The following is a 23,870-nucleotide window of genomic DNA, read 5'->3' as shown; positions in this document are numbered from 1 at the left end:
CACACAGCTCTGAAAATTTTAGAAAAACATGGTTTAAAAAGAACAGTACTTTAGCAGTTCAGTAAAATAGCTATAGCATGCAGGAAATAGGGACAGCTACATTGCATGAAAGTTAAAAATACATTATAAGGTGTGTTCAAGGATACCAGAACATAACTTTCTAGTTATGTTGAACTCTGCATAATTATTTATGTTATAACAAACTCATATGCAAAGGAAGTGTTAACTTTTCTCTACAGAAAAACATTCCTGCTTTTACCACTTGCAGTCACATTTTCCTAGATCACATCTTATCCTAGTAATCCACAGCAGTGCATAGTCACAGCAGTGAGAGTTTGAGCAGGGATCAAGATCTGGCAGGTGCCTCTGGAGGAAGGCTGCGAAAACACTGTGAAAAATATTGGTTCAAGTTGTGAAATCAGCAGGGAATACACCACTCATTTTGCGCTTTTGTTCTTCTGCTTGGAAGGAAAATAGATGAGTGCATCTTTCCAGATTTCTTGGAGAAAGATCTAAACACAGAGAAAGACAGCCAGGAAAGGAAGGGTTGAGAAGTTGACGTGTGTAACAGCAACAATAACCTGAAGGGAAAAGGCAAAGAGAGAAAAAAAAACTTAGAGGGAAACAGATTTTGTATCATACCTAATCTACTCCAAGAATTCTGCTAAAATAAGAGAAAAGGTTCAGTGGAATTGAGAACACAACGGTAAAATATTCCAGAGAAACACTCCTGGCATTTGCCAGGACTTTTGCAACAGCTAAAATTCCAGTTCCCTCTATTTCACATGCAAAACCACCTCAATGTAGAGGAAATGATGAGTTCCTTCTGCATCTCATTTACCCTATTTCCTAGTCTCTGAGACATGCTCTCATAAATTTACATACAAAGCTATGGAAATCTACCCAAGGTACCACAAACGTCTCTTTTCTGTAGTCTTTCTGCTTGTAGCTTACGCTTACCTCAGAGTCCTTCACCATGTACACATAAAGATATACTTTTACCAAATCCAAAATGTCCCATAGAGGTTGTGAATTGCTGTTGTTCTCTCTCCAGGCACAACCACATAAACACTTGAGGTCTCTTTGGTACCAGACAGCAAAAGCTATTTCAATAAAATCAGCCATTTTCAGCAGGTAATACAGTAACAATAGCAGATGGTGCAAATAACCCGAGCTGCAAGACGAAGAAAAGTCATTCTGTTATCGTACATCTTTACTTCTACTAACTCCAATGTGAAATGTGGGGTCAAAAGGATCTTGTCATTCGGTGGCAGACTGGATTAAACTTCTTTAACATGGGTTGGAATAACATGCCTTTCACTTAAGATAGTTTTATAAAGCCATTAAAGCTTCTTTAGGGAGTCAAACAGATGAAACATTACATATGCTTTCATGCAAACCCACACACAACACCACTTCAAAACCTGAGCTACGTAGGTGGAAGTGTTTTACTGGATTTTTTGTTTGGTAGAAGTGTGTATCTGTACATCCAAAACGAGAAGGCAAAACAGTACAGACAAGAGAAAAGAAAACCAAAGCCAGTCAGGAAGTCAGAGCAAGAATCACGTGCATACACCTTAAAAAAAAAAAAAAAAAAAAAAAAAAGAAAGCTTTGATGGAAGGAGAGTGTTTTATACTGACCACTACCAAGAAATTCTTGGAATTGCACTAAAAGATTTTTTAGACTTTTTAAAATTTTTTGTTTTAATTATTATTTTTCTATATTCAGAAAAACAGTTTTGTACCTTCCCTGTAAACAAGTAAGATTTCATTGAAGATGATTGCCATTGGTTTCCTCTCTTACTGGAAATTCCCTGCAAAGCCCAACATTTTTACTATTTCTGCTAGAGAAGAATAACATTCTTGCAGTCTGTTGCTAGCACATTCTCGCTAGTTATTCTAGCAACAGCATTGCAATATGAGAGCAACAAGAATGATGTGAGGAAAAAGTTCAGGCTCAAAAGAGGTACATTTGTGTTCAAAAAGCAAATGGAAGAAAGAAAAAATGTGCTGCTCAGTCACCAATGCCTACAGCACTTCTAAACTCAGCAGAGAAGCTTAAAAAAAGAAAAAGGAAAAAAACCTCACAAGCGGGGGAAAAAAAAAAAAAGGCAAAAATCAGGAGTTGGAGATTTCACAAAAGGAAGTAAAGCATCATTTAGAGTGTTTCCAGAAGAAAAGGCTGGATGATGAGTTGCATGGAAAAATAAAGCATGGTTCATTCAGTTTTGTGCTTAGATATGACACAAGCTAAAAGACCTGATGCTCTCTGCCAATCTGAAGCTAAATCCAGAAAAGTTTGTAGTGTGTCCAAAAGAGATCATCTACCTTTCATACACCAAGGGTGTCAGCAAGACGGGAATTACCGCTGATCCCACAATGCTGCATTGAACAAACCATCTCCTTAGGCACTCCCAGATATGCAATTCTGTACATCACTGCTATAACTATAGGTTTATTTGTGGGTATGCCAATACTATAAGCCCACTATTCAGCAGAATGATTTAAGATTTTCAAGGCTGAAAAAGGCCCCTGTGACTGCTCCTTTCTTGGCATACCCATGGTTCAAAACCCTTCAGACTGGACACAGATGGTAGTGCTTATGGATTGATAGCAGAGTCAGCACAAAATCATGAAGTACTTGAAGTAGTGGATATTTATTACTGAAGACCTTGTTCCACAAAAGGAGATTGGTACATCATGTGGAAAGAACTTGTGGGAGGGGTTGAATCTATACGATATTTTCACCGATGTTGCCAACTTGTCAAGTGTCCAGAAATACTGCTGTGCTGTGACTTCAGTAGCTCTGAGGCCTGGCCACAAAACTGGTGACAAGGATGCAAATGGTCAGGCTGGTATAGGCAACCTTTCAAGTGCATGCTCATTTATAACCTGTGTGAAATATCCTCTGACGTGTTGTGGGGCTCTGGAGAATTCGACTGGAGGTAGGTGCAGCCCCTCTTACAATGTGGGAGCTGCCTCTCTTCCCAGGTCACTTCACATGCAGGTGACTACGTCTGCATTTCTCAACTCTATGCAGCATTTCCATATTCTCTCCAGCTCTTCACACCAGTCTTTAGTGGCCACAGAGGAACTGCAGTGCTTAGCTAGGAAGATCCAAATTGCCAGTACCACTGCAAGGGGTTTTAGTGTAAGGAAACACCTGATTCATTAGCAGCTTTTCTCTTTTCCCCTCCTTACGTCTATACCTAGACTCCATTCTGTTCTGTGGCTGAATCACTACAGAGGTTGGGCAGATCAGATGTAACCAACTTGGTTCACAGAGGTCATAAACTTTCTGCAGCTCTTGTTCCAGTCAATGGAAGATGCAAGTGTTTGGATTATCAGCAAACATGGCAATTAACTGCCTTATGCTTCAATTCCCACATCCATAAAATGGGGGCAATTATTCCTTCTTTCTAAAGCACCAGCAGAATCTTACATGAAAACTGCTGAAAACTTCCTCTTTCCTATAGACCACAGTGGTCTGTCATTATGCCAGTTCCTTTATCCACTGTTACCGCCAGACTAGCTGCCCTTCTGTTTAAAGAAACAACCAGAGCAATGAGCTGGAAGTCCTCAACACAGTTTCTTCCTACTCGCCCATCTTACCACATGGCTACTTATGCCACCCCTGCCTGGCTACGTCCTCCTTTTCTCAGACCTGGGGACACCTGTTCTGCTGCAGCAGAACGGAGGTAAAAAAAGCAAAAAAGAAAACCGTCAGAGAGTAACAGAGAGTTGAATACTATCTTCCCCAGCCTGATAATTACAAGGAAATGGCAGCATATCTAAATCATGATTGGGTAGGAGGTGGCCCTGCCAGCAAATATGATAGTCCTAGCAGGCCCCGTTCAGCAGCTCTTTTGCTGTAAAAATATTATTGCACTGAAATGAAATATTTTGGCCTCACTCCAGTAACAACCAAGGCGGTCTATTGTTGGTCTGGAAGGAACTGCTGCTCAATGTGACAGAAGCAGCCACTGCCTACTGGAGAGAAAATTCAGCAGAAATATCTCTTTGTTCTAGTATTCTAGACTGAGCCTTGATTTCTCTCCCTGCTGTCAAAAAAAGGAATGCCCTGCAAAAGGGACCTTAGCAGCAGACAGTGGTTTGAATATATGTTGCCTTGGTCTGGCATACTGCCTGTTAAAACAGTTACACATTTTCTTACAGCCCTAAGACCTTCTGGCTTTACTCTGAGTCAGACAAGTTCACCTAAAACAAAGTACAGAGTGCAAGTTAGATCTAGTCAGAGTGCACACATTTTATTGCTGGAATCTGCTGCGCGTCTTAGAAATCTTGATACTACAGCTAAGAGTATAAGATGAATATAAATAATGAAAACATTTTGATAATTAGATTGTGAAGCAGAAAACCTAACAGAACACGTTTAGATATTCAAATGCACTTTAGGTGCATGTGCATCAGCCCTTTGGTGGCCAATATACTGAAAAGAAAATATCAATAGTTCACAGAAACAGAACGCAGACAAGACTTAGCCAGATAGTGCTCTGCTAGACTCTTTTACTTCCTGGCTTGTCACTGACACTGTTACCTTATGAAGCAACACTGAGCAGCAATTAAGTAGGGTTTTTATTCACCACTAACATAGCGAAGGAAAAGAAATGAATGAGCTTTCCCAGGTTGCAGTAGTTCCAGATTGTCTCTCAAAGGGCTGCATCAATTACTGTCACTTATTTGTCAGCAGTATGCCATGATTAATTGGCGAGATCCACGTTTTTGTGTGCCTTACGTCATACACGGCTCCGCTCCCCCATCTGTTTTTATTGGTGTTATAGTCCAAAACGTTCCACACCATGTACCTTGTCAAAGCTATATTAATGTCTCACAATGGACCCAAGCTAAAACAACTTAAAACCCTACGGATCACCTAAATGTGCTGAAAATAAAGATGTAAAGAGAAGTGACTGAAAGATTTAGTAGAATTGAAAGCTGAGATGCAAAAAAGAGCAACAGACTTTAAGCTTTCTTCAGCAAAATGAGAATGTGATGCTGGCAGAATAAGGGAATTTTTTAGTACTAAAATATGCGGAAAAGTTTTTATCACTAATTCAGAATAAGTAGCACTTTAAAAAAAACCCCAAGACATTTACAAAGTAAATTGTTACTTAGCAAGAATAAGTATATCAAAAGCAGCCTTAAGTTTCAGTTCCTCACACCCTTACTTTCCTATTTAGGATGGTGTTTGAATGCCTCTTCCTTATTTTCTAAAAAACATCTGAGTCCTATGGACTTTCAGAGAAGTCCAACATGCATTTAAATGCTTCCTTGGAGTCTTAGTGAACACATATACACATGTATGTGCTAGGTAGTTAGTAAAAAACCCCATACATATACTAAAGAGCAGCACAGCCAGACAGCATATGATAACACACAAACTTATGGTTATAACTATAACAAAGGCTTAATCATCAAAACACCGTTCAACACCTATGTGGTCGTTTTCATGTGTAGAGATGAATGTGCTTTAAAAAAAAAAAAGTAATTAAACAAATATTATTTCCATTCTAGCCTTGACAGTCATCAGTACTTTTTATATGTCTTATGATACCTGTCATCTTTCTGAGAGCTTCTACTCAGAAATTGTGCCCTTTTGAGAATAAAATCCTCCCAATAACAAGTCCTCCCTCAACCTCCAAGTGCTTTTATAGAAACAGAGCCTTCTGATCAGCTTTGTGTTCCTTCACCTCAGAATTCTGGTGCTAATATCTGCTTGGATATTAGGAAAAATTTCTTCACCGAAAGGGTTGTCAAGCATTGGAACAGGCTGCCCAGGGAAGTGGCTGAGTCACTATCCCTGGAGGTATTTAAAAGACGTGTAGATGTGGTGCCTAGGGACATGGTTTAGCAGTGGACTTGACAGTGCTGGGTTAATGGTTGGACTTGATGATCTTAAAGGTCTTTTCCAACCTAAACGATTCTATGATTCTATGAAACAGAGAAGAAACAAAAGCACAGAAAAGACAACCACTGGCCTTACCAGTCAAAACTGAGTTTACAGTTGCAAGAGATTTAAATGGTCTGTAATGTCAAATATCAATAATTTCAAATACCACTAATGAAATTTTACTTCCATTTCCATACATGTCACAGCATAATAACAGCATCCTCTTGGGTCCAGGAGTTGTGGTCTATGTGATCTCTGCCAAAGAAATAGCATAAGCTTACTCCAATGCCTCTGCCTCTCTCATTTTCTATCTGTTGTTTCACTACTCATAACAGCAAGCTACTACCTCCACCTTCTCCAAAGTGACCTCTAAAGTCTCTGCTGTCATACTGCAGGCATGAAAATGACCACAGACACTATAAAAAAAAAAAAAAAGCAAAGAAAAAAACAACAAAAGCAACTTTTGACCTGAGGAATTACAGAGATTAGGAACCAGGTCTACATGAGGCAGCAACACTACACAATAGAAGTTTAGTTACCAACAAGAAATGAATTTTCATGCTTTGAATATTTTTGCTACTTTCTCAAAAATAAACAGAAAAATTATTCTGCAACATCATGCAAACAATGCAAATGTAAGCACAGAGGAATAAGATTAAGATAATGGGACATTCAGGCCAAAATGCAGATAGCCATGCTTTTGTGATGGCTATATACCATGATTGCATAGAGGTTATCACAATATCGACATTGTTGGTAAGATAGGCTCTGACAGTTACTCATTCCATGCTGTTGTGCAGAACAGAACAAAGCCTGGCTCAGAGATCTGTCCTTTATCTGGGGGTTTAGTGGTCCCAGAAGGCAGGTTCCCACCTTTGTGGGTGCAGAGGTTGTCTGCGTCTCAGGTGCCATCAGCACCTTGGACAGTGTGAGCCTGGGCCTAACGAGTGGCACATGCCGCTACCCACATGCAAAATGCAGACAAAACAACCCCTGTGGTCACCCACTCACGCTCCATGACGGCTTAGGGACATCTCTACTATGGCTTTTTGCCCAAATTTTCCTGGCTTCTACCAGAAATATGTTGAATTTTTCCAGTAGGCCAATTTGCATGTATCCAGAAGAGAACAGGATTCCAATAAAATAGTACAATCGATGCAAGCTCTTGCCAGAGACAGTTTTCTAGTATCATTGGCTGCTGTACTAGTTCAGCTGCTGACAGCAGCAGTGGTAGAAAACTGAAGAGGAAAAAAGCAAGATTAGACTGGGCTTTTGTCTTGACCTCCATTTTGTCACAAAGCCGTTCAGACTGCTCCTCCAGAATGCCCCCTGATGCTAGAACACCTCCTCCTTCTAGGAAGCCAGCAACCTATTTCAAATTTCTCTCCAAGAATTCACTTTTCACACATACTTTTTAATTCCTGACTTTGACCCCCTGCTATTTATTTCTCTTTTCTTGTCCTTTGACTGTTATATTTCACAAGATATATGCCAAGATGCTATCTAAATTATTTTGCATTGACCATTTTATTGCCACAACGATACTGTCTGATAGGTCATTTTACATTACCTGAGTTTTTCTGTTCCCAGCTGCACATTATGAACATAACACACATCTGTCTCCTAGTTCTGTAGCAAAATTCAAAACTGCATTGTCTTAAAAACCAGAAACGTAATGAAAATGACAGATAATTTGAGTGACTCAGAAAACCACAGAATGTACATGTAATTTTTTGGATATCTGGGCCTGGATTTCCATTTCTATGCATTATTTACTATATTGTACCTTGCAAGTTTACATACCCTAATCCTCCTGGACATATTCAGCACAGGGAGTGATCCCTCGTCTCCAGCTTTGAAGTAATTTACTACTTCTGCACACACAGCAATATTTTAGATAGAAATTATACGTAGTATTGGCAAAGTGTTATGCCATAGAAGGCTCTGATCTGTTCACCTTATGTCCTTAGAAAAAGTTCCCAAAGCTTTGAATAAATCAGTGGTATTTCATATGCCTTGTCATTATCCTTCAATTCATGGTTTCCTGAGACAGTCAAATTTGAAGAGCAATTGTGTGACAGTAGGGGGATGAGAAATGAGAACAAAATGTAAAAGATCTGGCAGCTATACCAGTCTGACAAACGCGGTTTAAAAACAGAACCTCCCAAAAGAACTTCCCAAACCAGAGGGTAGGTAGAACAATTCTTTTAGTCAAACAATGCACTCAGAAGAAATGCAGCAGATCCCAGAACATGCACTCCTGTTTTTTTTCTCGATAATGCAAATTAGTCCTAAGATCATTACAAAGACCTGTAGTCTTAAAACCTGGATAATATAAATTTACAGTATTTAATACATTCAAAATCCACAAGAGGGCAGAAGCATAGGTAAACTGATGAATGTAAAAAAGACACACACAGAGGCACCAGATAAAAACAAGCTCAAGACCCTGGTGTTCTGAAATATGTGAGAGTTTGGTTTTTGTTTTTTTTTTAATAGGAGAATTCGACCATTTACTAGGGGAAATTAGATTCATGTTTGCATTTAGATTCCTGATTGCATTTACTTAAACATATAACCTTGTCATATGGTGAAAACATGAATCCTATTAACCAGATTCAGACAATTCTTCATTTGTTCTGAAACTGGCCTGCTTTGGTTCCACAGATAATCAAAATGACCACAATTTAGTCATTCATATTTGTTCACTGATTTCAGCTGGAAATTCATTAATCGCTGCCAATGATATAATGACTTTTAAAAACACACAGAGGAAGCCTGCATCCTCAGCTTGTGGTGATATGATCAGTTTGTACAACAGCTAACCCAACTCAAATAGAGCTGCAACTGGAGAGTTTGGTTTCTCACATACAGTATCTCATGCTGTTTGCTGACAGGACAGGACAAAATTGTCCTAACTGACTTGGAAGCCTAAAACCAATCTTCAAAAGACATTGAAGTATTCGGGGCTACAGCCATAAATAGACTTACTCCCAGACATTCTATCATTCAGCAGAACCTACAGTCCCAAATTACATGACAAGATCCATCTGGTAAAACACATGGAAAGTATACCAAAACAAAATGCAAGAGGGAAGTTGGCTCGTGTAATCAGAATAAAGTCAGAATGATTAGGCACTTCGTTTCAAAGCAGGTAAGCACCTGCCTGATTAGGCATTCTCTACTCTAAATCCTGTTCTCTGTAGTGCCCAAGTAAGGACACAATTAGACACGAGAAAAACCTGCCCACTGAAGCCTCTCTACTAACATTATCATTATCTAGAGGATGAAAAATTTGTTTTCAGTTTCCAGTCTTGTCCATTAGAGTAAGGACTCCAATGTAGCTATTTCGGGAATCGAAGCCAGGGGGTCAATATAAATTAGATGCGTAACTCACACTTTGGAGAAGTCTATTCATACACAGGGATGCTTCTGTTGGTCTGTGGACATGGAAGCCATATCCTGTGTTTCATTAACAGGGTGTTCAATGAACCTCATCAATGAAAGGCCTTCTTACTACTGTCAGTTTTTCCTCACAGACGCGAGGCAGAGACAGACTATTCTCAGCCTACTACGCAGAGCAGGTTTTCATCCTTTCCAACATAAAGGTGGACCTGATTTGTCTTGTTTGGTCATTATGTAAAACTGAAGTCATATTTATAACATTCCTTTCCTACTGTGTATACATTTTGATCTGTGTATGTGCATGCATTCATACATATGTAAACTTTTTAACTTAAATATATTGCTTATGCCTATTGTAAACAGTGAACTCCATAACCATACACTTGCAAATGTGTTGACTACAGCAATTTATTTTTCTTACACCAGTATAAATCAACTTCCCAAAGCAAAATTAAGGAAGTATGAGATGAGAACAAGAAAACATTTTCAGTTTTCTCAGACTATATATTGCTAAAATCTACAGCAGCTGTGGATTCACCTAAGTTAAGTTTGAAATGGAATATAGACCGAAAGATTCATCTGTGATCTATTTTGCTTGGTTTCTAGAAAATGTTGTTCTTTCTGTCTGGGTCTTCTCAAAATATGTCATGACGGATACCGAGCGGAAAAAGAGATGGTAAAAACAGTCACTTTATCCAGCCGGATCTGCTTTTAGAAAAAGCAAAGGCAAATGCCACAGCCATTTTGAGCATACAGCAAATATGTAGCTCTAAATTCTTTTAGAGTAAGTGCCTTCATAAGTTGTTTTTATCTTTCTGAAAACACCTTTTGAAGCAAAACATTTAAGTATTTATCCTCTACTGATAGAGAGATGAACTATGGCTAAAATGAACAACATCATTGCGGTCATGACAGTACCCATATCCTGAGCAGACCTTGCTCAACTCTAATTTAGGAAACAGCACAATTAATCATAGGAAACTTGCAATTAAAGAATTGACTACTGACTGGGCTTTTATATTCACAAGGGAAGTTACCAGCAATTATGAAAAAAGTCTGCTAGGAAACATACATGTTAAGCTTTCTTAGGTTTAATAAATGTATTCACCTTACTAATAACTTGATACAATGATCAGCACTATGCTCAGGAGTAACAATTTACAGTCATGACTAAGGACTCCACAATCTGACTATTAATTTTCTGTTTCTGGTAAAATCTTGCCTTGTAACATTTAACTGGAAACTAGTTGTTTTACCGGCTAAGAGCTGTATTTCTGCTTACTGATGGCATTTTAATATTGACGAATGGGACATGGTTGAATGGGAAAATACTGTCTTCTACTGTTAGTCTTTTATAAAGAAATCAAATCATGAGCTAATCCTAAAAGATATACTAATACCTATAATAAAGTCCTTATACTAATATGACTCAGAAAATAGAACCCTGTTTACCGTACATAGCAAGCAATCACATGGCAGGTAGCTAGCAGACTGAAATTTAAGTAGGATGATTCTTTGTAATACTTGTCAATTAAAAAAAAAAATTAGACAACCTCAGCTGAAAGAGTAGATCACTGAAATATACAGAAGAAAGGTACCATTCTGGTACGAAGCAAATGCACTAATTTATACCAGGGAAAAACAACATTTTTTAATTCTCCTTCTGATGGGCCATTAATTCTCTAAGTTTAAAAAGAAACCATTAAACTTGCATACCAATCATAGTAGTTTTTCCATCTGACTGAGAACAGCTAACTCTTAACCAACAGGCAGTCCCTTTGCCATCTCTCCAGTGATTAGCTGAACGATGTTTAGTTTTGTGGTGGCACGGAAGGCCTGCTTTCTACAGACTGATTTTTAGAATCAGGAAAACAAAAACGAAGTCCAAATCATTAATTTCATAGCTTTTTTCCACTCCAATCCTCATTTGAATTCTGAGGCCGTATTCAGACCTTACTTATCTTACTGTAATTGCTAAGCTGATGAAAAGTATCAAAGCAAGGAGAAAAAATCACTGCTTCCAGCCATCCTTGCTGCACAGTAAAGGAGTAGGCAGAAGAATTTACAGAAGCTTTGGTTTGCAGGTCAGTATAGCTGGCCTCATTCATAGCTCTAACAGAGGGCTTGTCCATCTTATGGGCTTTTTCTATATTGAAGAGCTAAGCCTAGCCCTGTCATCCCACACAAATATTTTGGACCTGGGTGAGGAGGTAGTTTACAAAGGGATAACCTCACCTGCTTGGCTTACTGACAACCACCCGCAAGGCAGAAGAAACTTTCCATTGCACTCATTTGAGAAAGACTCTTAGGCCAGGTCACTAAAGCCAACTGCAGGATTTTCTCTCAGACACACCGAGTGAGTTTAGAAAACAAAAGTATATGAAGAGATTTAACAGAAGGTCTTCTTACATAACTCAAGGCTGCTCCAATCGCAAGAAAGGATATGAAAGCTCAGGTCTTGGCACCCTTTGCGCAGAATAACTAGGTAATTCAACAACCTTTTCTTTCTGTAAAAGCAAAACAGTAGAAAATGTCCTCTACATAAGCTGTCAGTATCATCTGACAAGATTTAGTTATCATAAACTAAACTCTGTGCTTAAAACCAGAAGGAAAGGCAGCAAGTAGCCCTGGTTAGAAACAGCAAGCTCCAATAAAAAAACCACAAAACCCATGCATCTTGGTTTTTCTTAAAGATTAGTATACTTTTCATTTAATTCATCCTCCTCTTGCATTTTCTAGATTGAATTTGATTAAATAGATATTTTCAACCTTAGTTTTATGATTCAAAGTTTTTAATAATTCGGGTCTAAGTGATAGAGATAAGAAAACAAAGCAAAAGTGAAATCTGTAATCACAATTTTTTTCTTCCGTGCCTGAAGGGAAGAAAAAATTTCATCTCAGCAGATTCAACCCCCAGTCTACCTACTATGAAACTGAACAAATTGCATACAGATGTAGAAGATAATGTAGAGAAGAATCGTTCTGAGTTTTATTACAGTATAAATGACCTATGTTAAAAAAGTCAGCTTATACCAGAGAAATGGAGTTCCATGTTTTAAAATATTTTGAAAAAAGATGACATTTTGTGAAATAACTTTGGTGCTTCTTGACTTGAGAAATAGATTTATGATTGTCCCGGTTTCGGCTGGAATAGGGTTAAATTTCTTCCTAGTGCTGTGTTTTGGATTTAGTATGAGAAGAATGTTGATAACACACTGATGTTTTCAGTTGTTGCTAAGTGCCCTCCTAGTCCAAGGACAGCTCCTATGCCTACTGACTGAGCTAGGTACACGAGATGGAAGGAAACATAATCAGGACAGGCAGCCCAGCTGGCCAATGGGGTATTCCATACCATGTGACGTCATGCTCAGTATATGAAGGGTAGGCGTGATCCAGGAAGTACCGATCGCTACTTGGTTATCGGTCAGCGCGGGTGGTGAGCAATTGCATTGTGCATCACTCATTTTGTATTTATTATTATTATTTTCCCTTTTCTGTTCTATTAAACTGTCTTTATCTCAACCCATGAGTTTTTCTCACTCTTACCCTTCCGATTCTCGCCCCGTCCCACTGGGGGGGTGGGGCGAGTGAGTGAGCGGCTGCATGGTATTTGGCTGCCTGCCAGATTAAACCACGACAATGATCTACCTTGAATTTGGCAGATAAAGTTTGGTAAAGAATATTTTTAAGTCTGAGGCATGAGACAGAAAATGACCACAATATTAGTACCCAAGAGTTAACCTGGATAATGCTGCAGTGGAGGTGTCTAATCCAGCAGCAACGTTACCTGTTGTAGCACTTTCTCCCAGTTTTGTTTGAAGAGCTGTTAAACTGGAAATGAACTTGTGGATTTAAGGGCTTATAGTCTTTTCCTTGTAGAAGGATAACAAAAAAAAAAAAAAACAATCAAACCCCACAAACCCAAAACAACTTTTATTAGTGGTTCCTTTTTGCTGAATGTCCTTCTCAAAGAAAAACGGAAATGAAAACAACCCCTCTTCAATTATTGTTCAGCAAACAACATGGTTGCTTTGCCATGCAACAAATAGAATGACAAAATTGTGAACCAGTTATTCACAGTTTACTACTTGCTAGATCTACCTGATGCTAGCTGCTGTACAAACACACTGAGAGACACTTTCATTACTTCAGGGATTATATAGCTAAAGGGTATGAACACATGATCCATGATATTTGAAGTATAGCTGTTTAAGTAAACTGTATTGCTCAAGAGCTGAAACACCATAGCTAACCATGCATTTGCTTGTGATGCAAGATGTGTGTGTCTCATGGGAAATTAATCTTACATAGAACAGACATGATGTATTAATAAAAGGCTACAGTTTTGTCTGATTGTTGTTCTAATTTTTTTTTTTAAACAAAAGAAATAAACTTTTGTTTATTTAAACTGGGACGTTTTCTGGTTATTTGTAGCCACATTAAATTCACAGTCCTCAAATACTGGTTTCCCCATCAGGTCCTACTACCCTGCCCAGTAATAACCCAGTAATTATCAAATAATGCTCCTATTATTACTACTACCTTCAGTACAGTAACTAAGCAAAGGCATGTGCAAGTGGCTATATAAGCAGAAGGGAGATATTTTGTCTTTCAGAGCTCAGAGGCTAATCAGGAAGAAAGCAGTGATGACAGAGAAAGAGGAAAACAGAGAGAGAGAGCAGTTTGTCCAACTGGCAGACAGTCAACAAGCAGATCCTGGAATATAACACCCGCATGCATCAGAGTTCCTCAGACACCTTCTACCTGGGCCTCATGCTTGTTCCAGAAAGTGAAAAGGTCTCGGAAGCCATGGGTCTATTAAAATGTCTTCTCAGCTAAGTGTAATTTGTTTTATTTTTAAAGATACAGATTTCTATGCTCTTTTCACTTGCACTCAAATGACTCTATTGACTCAAAGAGCAACTGTTTCCCATCTATGCTCGTATTTTTACAGAACAGAGTTTCTGCTTACCAGGGCATCCTGTCAAGAAAATCCTTAAGAATGTGATCAAATTCCAAAATTTACTTAAATTCCACTGATTTCCAGGAGGACACACAGAATTGGGCTTCAAAGCTCTACAAAACTTTGCTCTCACCTTTTCAGGCTAGACTGTCTTTTATATATCTGACCTATATAACAGTTTATGCATATGTCTGTGAGATGACACTGTTTTAAAAATCCAGGTGGCAACTCTTACTACTTTTCTCTTCATTAAATTGAAGAATAATGCCTAACTCCAGGTTTTCTTTAGGTTAGTTGTCGGCAGGACCTCATGGTCCTTCAGACCAACACCAGGAGGTTTCATTTTCCTCCTTCAGAAACATCCCATCCGAGATTTCAGTTGTATATAGTAGAAAGGTGGTAGGCACCTGAATTATTTACTTGAATTAAAGAGTTTCCAGTTTGTATCTACAATGCACCTCATGTACATTTCTAAGATATACTGCTTAAGTAACTTCTCAAAATCCTATTCCTCTCAGGTCACACAAAGACTGAGAGCAGTGAGAACACTCTCAGGACTCAGCTGAGTTATAACCAATCACTGCATAGTCAGTGCAGAATGACTGCGTTAAGCAAAATTCCAATAAAAGTGGGGAAAGTCCCACTTTAAAACGAACATACTTCTCAATAACACACTTCTTGCCCACTCCTGCAGCACGCTCAAATCAAAGGGATTTTGTTTTTGTTTAAGCTACAAAGCACTTATCCCCACTTTCAAAGCAGGCATCAAAACATATTACCGCATATATTTCTATCAATAAGTGAAACACTAAGTAGCTTTGGTTTTGTTCCTCCATCTTACTATCTAGATTTTTCTGATGTGCTCAGACCCAGTACACGTGCAGTGATGGAGATCCAAGAATATCTTCTTGCCTACCTCAGCTGGAGTCCACAGAGACAAATGGACCATCAAGTCTCTCCTCCACTTGTGACATGGGTGGTTGTTTCCCACTGGTTTCTTTCGTCACTGGAAGGTGATGACAGTTTATATGTCATGCACAGCCTCTGATCACATTCCTGTTGTAACACGAGACGTAGCTGAGGTTAGCAAACTCAAAAGAGGCATGCCACTTGAACATAACAAATAGGGCTCGGTGAAAGTGACACAGCATAGCAGCAAATGCTTTGCAAACGCTGAGTTTGCCAGTATACTGTCTGCCCTTGTTCACGGGATATTACAGATTCAGCACCAGCTTACAAGGGAACAGGGATGGGAGATAAAATAGACTAAAAAAAATAGACAATAACTATTAAATAAAATTAAGACTGGCAGTCCCAGGTTGAAACATTCAACAAATAATTTTCCAGGTGAAGGAAAATGTTAATCAGTGACAACTTTTCAGCTGTTACTGCGCATCCTTAAATTACTCCATCTTCTTGATGTGCCACAGTATATGCAAGAGACAAAAATAAGCTGTCAGAATTCAAACGTGTTCAAGAATACAGCTTTACAGCTGTAACTGCTATCATATTCTGAGCTAACACTAGCATAAAAAACCAAATAGGCAGATTTCAAATCTCACTGTGAAGGGAACCCCTATGCTTTCGTGCAACGAGTATGTAACTGAACTTAAAATGTTTTATTATAACCTGATCATACACTGACAACAGCACACTGAGCTCCTCCACCTCTAAAAATGATGCTTTAGAGGGACTATTATGCTATGTCTTTTAAACTGAAGAAGTAAAATAAACTATGGTCAGAGGTCTTTGAAGGATAACGGTACTGGGACATATTGACACAAATGCAGAGCATTAGAGGTTGCAATTTTAAGACCAGAAACATATTCTTATAACAACATCACAAATTAACTCACAGAACATACAAATTGCTTTGACTACACTATGTCTGTACATTCAAATATAACGACATAAAATGCCCAGCACACATGTTAACTTACACTATTTCCTCCTTTGTCTGATTTCTAATTAGAACTTGCTAGTGTAAATTAAATGATGCATCAAATCCTTCACAATCATGTAAGACAAAACAGAATTATAAATATCCCTTGCACTTGTTATCATATCAATGATTCGTATCAGCTTTTGGCGGTACATCTGATCAGGATGGAAAGCAAAAGGAACAAGAGAGTTTGCCGCTGTTCCTAACATCAGAGATGACGTTCCCTCCAAGAGGGGTTAACTGTAATGGAAAAATAAAAAGAACAAATTGAATGTTATGATCTGCAGAAAATTATACAATGTAGGGGGAAGAAAAAAAAATCACAGCCTTCTAAAATTTAGTGACTACACTTTATTTCAGGAATATCTCTAGCTTTTCATGTTATTCTGCGTGGCACAACTTACCATGGAAAAGTCAGTATTTTAACTAATGATGAATTTTGTCAGTTTGTCATAGTAGAGAGTAAAGCAAAACAAACATACAAACGCACACACTAAAAAATTAACAATTACCTTTAAATCAAGAGGTTTCAATTTCTCATTTCTCCAAATCAGGTGAAGAGAATGCTCTCTATCTTTTCCAAAGGCAATACCAAGTGGGAGACTATCAATGGAAATTTTTACTCAAAGGACAAGGGTTTGTGGGTTTGGTTTTTTCCTTTGCTTTTGTGTTTGTTGGGTTGTTGTTTTTTTTTTTTTAAGAAAGCTATGACCAAATAAAATATATTGCATAATGGTAAGTCTGCATTGCATATAAACTCAATTATACAGTTCACTACCATGAATACAGTAATCTGAATTACATTACCTCCGACTGCGAGAAATTCAAGCACCTCATGGAAAGAACAGGGCAGTTCTTGCCGTGGAAACACCTGCAGCTGCTGAGCCAGATGCGGGCTCTGTAGGAGCTCAGGCAGATCTACAGCCGTTTGAGCCCACAGGGAAAGTTCCTGGAGGACACCACCAAAGAGTCATCACCTGGAGCCAGGCTTCAACCTCCTGCACCTACTTCTTGTGTTTCCCATGAAGGCCTTCACTCGCACACTGATCCTGTCTATCCCTTGTTCTATTGAAGCCATTAACAAGATCAAAGCTTCAGTTAGTTAACTGCTGCTATTGATTACATACAGCATGATTAATCTTAATATGTATATTGCAATTTAGCCAGCAATAATTAAAACCAAGAAAAGTACATTCTCCTCTTCATGTACCGACTTAGCTATTTTTCTCAAATACAGTTATTAATCCTAAACATGTAACACAACTTTACAGCAAAGATCTCTGGCAAAAACCCTATACAAAATATGTAAATATATTAAATTATCCTTTTTTCCCCCCCAAAAAAGGATTTTCTTCTTTGTGTTTTAATAGCATTGTCCCTCAAAAACTACTTAGAAAATCTTCACTTTTGAACTTTTTGTTTGTTTGGTTTGGTTTTTTTGTTCTGCTGTTCTCTGTGCCTTAGTTTGCATTGACCAAATGGAAGAAGGAAAAATATAAAGGAAGAAAAAGATAAAAAATTGTAATCTCAATTTTTCTCTGACTAAAGTCTTGATTTTATTGATGTCAACAAGGCAATCAAACCAACAAACAAGCCACCTTTGCAATGTTGTCTCACCCCAGACATGTCAAAAAAAGTCACCAACCTAATTCTCCTTGCAGATAATTAAGTTGAAACACATCTCAGTATATGGTACTGATTGATTTTGATACCTGAACACTTAAATTATATTAATTTTTATAATAACCTTAGCAATAAGTTAAATTTCTCTGGACCTAGAAATATACTAGTCTGATAAACTCTCTAACAAAAGCTCTCCAAATAAGGAGAGGAAGTATTCTTTACTCAACTTTATAATGCCTGTTTCTACTATATTTTTCTTACACACATACAATATATTTGATTTATACTAACAAATTATTTGTATGGAACTGGCAAAGACTCCAAGTTTCACGTACCTCTCGGGAAACAAAAAGGGCATGAAGAAGACTTAGTATGCTTTTTCACATAGGTGGTTGTCACAAACAAGTGAAATATTCATAATTACACTTCTTCAAAATCTGCAGGAATCCTAAACAAGTTAGAAACAATTAAGTATATGCATTTCAACACGCAAACTGAATGCAATAAAATATTCAAGTGTTACTGAATAATTATAATTCATGAAACATCAACCATGCAGTTTGCCTTCAAAACTAATACTGAAAAAAACTACTAAAATTATAGGAAAATAAGTTCTATATTTAATTAAAATTAAAAAGAGCATAAAAATTATTACATACACCATAGAGGTTACAACATAGCACAAAATTACGTAACACATACATGTAGTGATACACTTTTCTGTCACACACCAGTGTAACACCTAAGTCACTTGTTCCATGCTGAACCGATACATTACAGAACAACATTATATGAAATGGGGTTCTCCATATGCAGGTCTTCTCCAGGATAGTCTTCATATGAATTTACATCAGTGTAACTGCTGTGGCCTATTTTATACATTTACATTGTGGTCCAGACCATATGTCTGTTGCTTTACTATGCTTTATTCTTTTTTCAATTCAGATCAGCCTAGGGGACACTGGATTCCAATTTCAAATCTGCAGATAGAGCTAAAGTTACCCCCTTGCCTGAAGAAACCTTGCAGGTGGCTCATTCAAGCCTAACTACGTAACTTGAGCCAAGGACCTTTGAAATAAATGGGAAGACATCACTTTGAAGTTTTCTATAACGCTGAAAACAGTGACAGTTCCTGCTTCTCCCTAATCAACTTTGTTAGAATTGCCAGCAGTAAGTGACCTGGTTTCGTTAAGAACAGGAACCTGTAAACTCGATTGTACAACTTCCTTGTAAATGGGAAGGACACCTGAAAACTTCTTAGTTCGTTGTCATGGAGCTTCCAAAAGAAAAGAAAGGAGGTTGAAGACAGTCTCATAACAAAACAGGAGGCTTCCTAGAAAAAACTAAGACCCTCTGATATAGACCCTGTAATTATAACTACCCCTATTAGTGGCATGCCTTCTTCAGCTTCTGAGAAAAAACCACAAAGTGCCTTCTGCTTATTTTCTGGAGAAAAGTAATGGCTTTGGAAGAAATTACTATTGGGATTCAGTCTCAAAACTGAACATGTAATGTACAGTTGTCCATGCAGAAGAATGAGATCCAAACTATTAATAGAGAAGGAAAGAAACGTTAATCACTAAATATATCAACATCTTCTATTGCTAGCTATTTCCATCGCTAGCAATACTACTATGGCGATTTTTTTTTTGCTTTTCTGAGTAGAAAATCTACCATGTGATAAACAGATTTGAGTAGAGAGTCTACTGTGAGATAAAGAATTATGCTGTTCATTTCAGCATAATTGTCCCCGTTGCAGTTCAGAAAGAAGCTGAATTCTTTTCCCATGAAAACTAGAAGCAAGATGTCCCAATGCAAATTCATTTTACAAAACACTGACAGGTCCAAAATGAATATGGACAGTTTACTAATGATAGAGCCTTAATATTAACTGCTGATAACTCAGGAATTTCACATGCAATCACCCTCTGAAGTTACAATTTTACTGTCCTTTAGATAAAAATTTCTTGGTCATCTAGCTGTGGTACAAGAGGGCCTGTCGGAACTTTTTTCAAGAGTTTTACTGCGGTAAACAACTCAATCTGATAACATGAAGAATTTGATTGTTAGTAGCAAAGCAGTATTTTTCCCAGTGCTCATTAACAGAATTAAGAACACAAAGGTAGTTGAGTGGGATAAAGAAATCCAGGGCATCTGATTCAGCAGGAGGAAACACTCTGGGACCCAGCTGTTCACCAGAAAATCAAATACATGTTAACTAGGCAACTGTAGCTGCTCAAGCCACTCTGTTAAGATGTCTTTCCACTTGCTTTGCCAGTCACAATGATGAGTATGAATATAGTACTTAAAATAAATTGCCCAAAGTTTTCACTTCAGGCTTGTTTAATGTAACCAGAAGAAATACATCCTCCTCAATGCTCATACAGAACTACTTAATGTGACAGATTTCCACAGTTTCTGTACCCATGCATTTTGGCATCTCAAGAACCAATTCAAGTTAATGAGTTTCATCTAGTAATGAGAAAGCTGTAAATAAAATGAGACAAAATCATGTTACAACAAAATGCAGAATTAAGATCTGAATAAAATACGCCTGGATGCAATCAGCAGTCAATTAGAAAGACAAATTCTGTGTGGTTTCAGATTAAAGAATTTTAATGGAGTCTTGAAGCTTAGATACAGAAATATAGTGCAGACAGCCAAGGATGCAGTTCTAAATGTCCAGGATTTCCAGGTAACGCTACCAATATCTAAGTTTCTAAGGCTGTAATTGAGAAGGTGAAGTTTGCTTAAAGCTTTTTTTTTCTTTTCTTTTTTTTTTTTTTTTTTTAAAATGAGGATAAAATTTTCCCAAAGCTCTTTGATCTTCAACTTTTTATTTTCAAGATATGTTTTACTTCCGGTGAATGTCTTTCTTTGGTTTTTATCCTATTAGTATATTAAAAAAAAATGGGAAAAATAACAAGTGAACACAATACAGTTGTTTCTCCTGACTATGCTTACTAGTCAGGTGAGAAGTCTGGAGTCTGTACATGTACAAATGGAGCACTTTGGAATGTGAGATCCATTCTTCTCACACACGCTGTAATTAGCTGTCAGTTTCACCATGGACATTTTCCATGTGCACTTTGAGGTAGTCATTTCTTGTAAACTTCTTGTGGCAAAGCTGGCATTCTGCCATCGGTCGGTTGGGGTTGTGAGTCAGCTTGTGTCGGATCAGCATTTTCTTCAGGCTGAAGGACAGATCACAAACCTAAGGCAGTGAAGACAAGACAAAGACAAAAGACGTCTTAAAAACTTCAAGCACGTATAATGCTCCTTATGTTACATCACTGAGGCCACAGACACACATACCTGCAATACTTAATAAATGAGCTGGTCTTTGGAAGAATAACTCCTTCAGAGAGCACCTTAAAGATTATTACTCTGTCTGGTATCTTTCAATGTCGTACGTTAACAGTGGTACCACAGGCACATGGGGCTGGGGCGGGGAGGAAAAAGGGAAAAAAGACCCAATCTTCAAAATATGAAAACACTGCGATGTCCCAGTAACATTGTGGGTTTTTTTAAAACCTATTATTCTACCTGGGATGCAGCAAAAATTATGACAAAACATCACAAGCCTCTGTCAATTCACTCTCAAATGAAATATTTCCGTCCTGACCTCCAGAATGACATCTGCAAGTTCCTAAAAAATCAGTTCAAATTGATCAGTTAAAAGGAGGGAGGCGTGAGGAAAAAAAGTGTATCTGAAGACTGCAAGAAAGGTTAATAATTATTATAGAGGAAACCTCATTGTTCCAGTCTTCCTCTGCCTGGCCAAGAAAACAGAAGACATCTGGCAAATGAAGGTGCAATCCTTTGCTATATTATCTGGTGTGCTGCTTCCCTTCCTCCACTGTACTCCAAGCAGTCCAGTTCGTTCTGCCATTTGAATAAATAGATAGAGGGATGAAGGACTCTGTCATGCTAAAACCATCACTTCTTATAAAAATCCCTGTACTGAAGTAAAAATGAAAGGTTAAGAACAAGTTCAGCCAAGAGAAGTTAGAATGAAAAGTTAAGAATCTGTAGGCAAGATATAAAGTCAATTGAAATCATGCAGTTATATTGTCACATTCACCTTCCATCCAGGTACATACTGTATGCATGAATTCCACAGGAAAAAAAAAAAAAAAATAGAAAGCATGTTCCTGATTTGACAAATGAAATAGGCAAGAATCATATAATTAAATAAGAATTAACATCCATAGGCTTGCAGCCTTAGAATCCCAGGGTTATTCCAGACAAAAATGCCTCCCATACAGAGGAAACTCAAGGAACCCAGCACATTCCCTCTTTAGGAAAATGAAGTTTTAAATTCATATTGGTATCAAACTAGTAATGAAAATGCTGAATGATTACTGGCTCCTTTCAAAACCAAGACAGACAAATAGAGCTGACTATCCAAGAAGATAATCTTGACCTGCAGTATACGTATTTTATGCCACTTAAGGCAAAACCATACAATGACCACAAAAAGGGCAACTGCCAGAGGCAAAAATAATTTTTCCCCAGACAAGAACACAGTATGTGCTGTTGCAATGGAACATTTTTGAATTTATGACATGACGTAATACCGAGGACTTTTATACAGCAACTGTAATTCTCCAACTTTTTTCCCTAAATGTATAATTACCTCTTTCAGACCCAAGCAACAGTCACCCTTTTGTTATGCGACAGTGAACGTCACTTACAGCATCCACTGGTCAGGTCTTAATATTGCTTTTGCCAAGTAACATTTTCTACTCCTTTTCCACAGAACACACAAAGTGAGCTCCTAACATTTATCTAATCATAACCATCATGCTTGCTCACAAGTCTCAACATGTTAAAAGTATCATATACTTGTAAACACAACATGTTTCTTGGAAGCCAGGAAGCCTATCAAGGATATACACACATACAAGATATATGTGCATCCTGTGTATCTTACACATGCTTCTTCATTTTTAAAGCAAACAGCTTATAACAGTCTTAAAGTACATTTTTTTCATTTATAATGCTCATGTAACAACCAGTATAACGTGTACTGCTGTTCCTACAAGGCTCTAGCATATTCCACTACCTAACTTCTTCAAAAAGAGCATGGAATGCACAGGATCATTACTTAAAGATATGATACATCTTGTGCTGTACTTATGCATAAAAGTTCTTGGGTTTTTTTAAGAGTTTGCTTCGTATTTCAATTTTATAAGCAAGACTGGCATTTTATAGATTTACAATCATGCTTGCTAATGTGCACTTGAACCCCAATCAATCTCTTCAAAATGATCAAAGTTTTGATCGAGTAGGGAGGATGGAAAAGACTGACATTTGAAAGTAAGTGTAGGGTCAACTAAAGGCAGAGTGGAGGGAAATACTGTACTGGAAAGAAACCAGGACAGGCAGCACCTGACCTTGCTGCCCCCAAAGAATAATCTGTTGTCTTTGAGGCAACTGAAGTTCAATTGGCCTTCCAGTAAAAAACGGGCTGGTCTTCAGAGGACAGAAATCTAATATACTAGGAAAAAAATACGGTTTGTATTTCCATATTTCAGTTATTTTCACTCTCCTATGTGATATATACTGGATTTTTCACCTTAAAATGGGAATATCGAATTTCCAGTACTAGCAGTGGGATGTCAGAGCTTTGAGTCATTAACAGTAAGTTCTGAAAATCTTTTGTTGACTGATAAGACACAGAAATAGCCACATAAACAAACTGTAGCACCTTCATCAAACCAGGTACAAGGATTACTTTTACATGTAGCACAATCCTGTACTGTAATGTCTGTTCCATATGCCTGAGAGAGAGGAGAGTGAGAGAGGAAGAGAAGACATGGCTTTTATCTCTGATACTGGAAGAAAATTCTATTTAAAGCAAAAATGCAGTCTAAAAAAATTGTTAAGTAATAGTTTATTATTGGGTGGGGAGAGGTGTGTTGTCAAGTGAAGCCTATTCTTGAGCCCATAAAATACACATTTTTTTTTCAATAGCTAAAAGTTTACTTTCTTCAGTTCTTTGGCACTGAAGGCAATTCCTG

The 23,870-nt window shown here is 37.8% G+C and overlaps 1 protein-coding gene across 1 annotated transcript in view; it reads right to left on the bottom strand.

Moving 5' to 3' along the window:
- Positions 1–20,315: 20,315 nt before the first annotated feature.
- The window catches only part of PRDM5 (PR/SET domain 5), an 87,068-nt gene continuing 83,513 nt past the window's right edge, over positions 20,316–23,870 (bottom strand). The window contains exon 17 of the mRNA XM_075150254.1: positions 20,316–21,058. Coding sequence (XP_075006355.1) covers positions 20,894–21,058 — 165 coding nt within the window. The 3' untranslated portion in view covers positions 20,316–20,893. The remainder of the gene's footprint in view (positions 21,059–23,870) is intronic.

Source organism: Calonectris borealis, chromosome 4 (assembly GCF_964195595.1).
Source record: "Calonectris borealis chromosome 4, bCalBor7.hap1.2, whole genome shotgun sequence".
NCBI classification, from domain to species: domain Eukaryota; kingdom Metazoa; phylum Chordata; class Aves; order Procellariiformes; family Procellariidae; genus Calonectris; species Calonectris borealis.
This window is presented reverse-complemented; position numbering and strand designations above follow the sequence as displayed.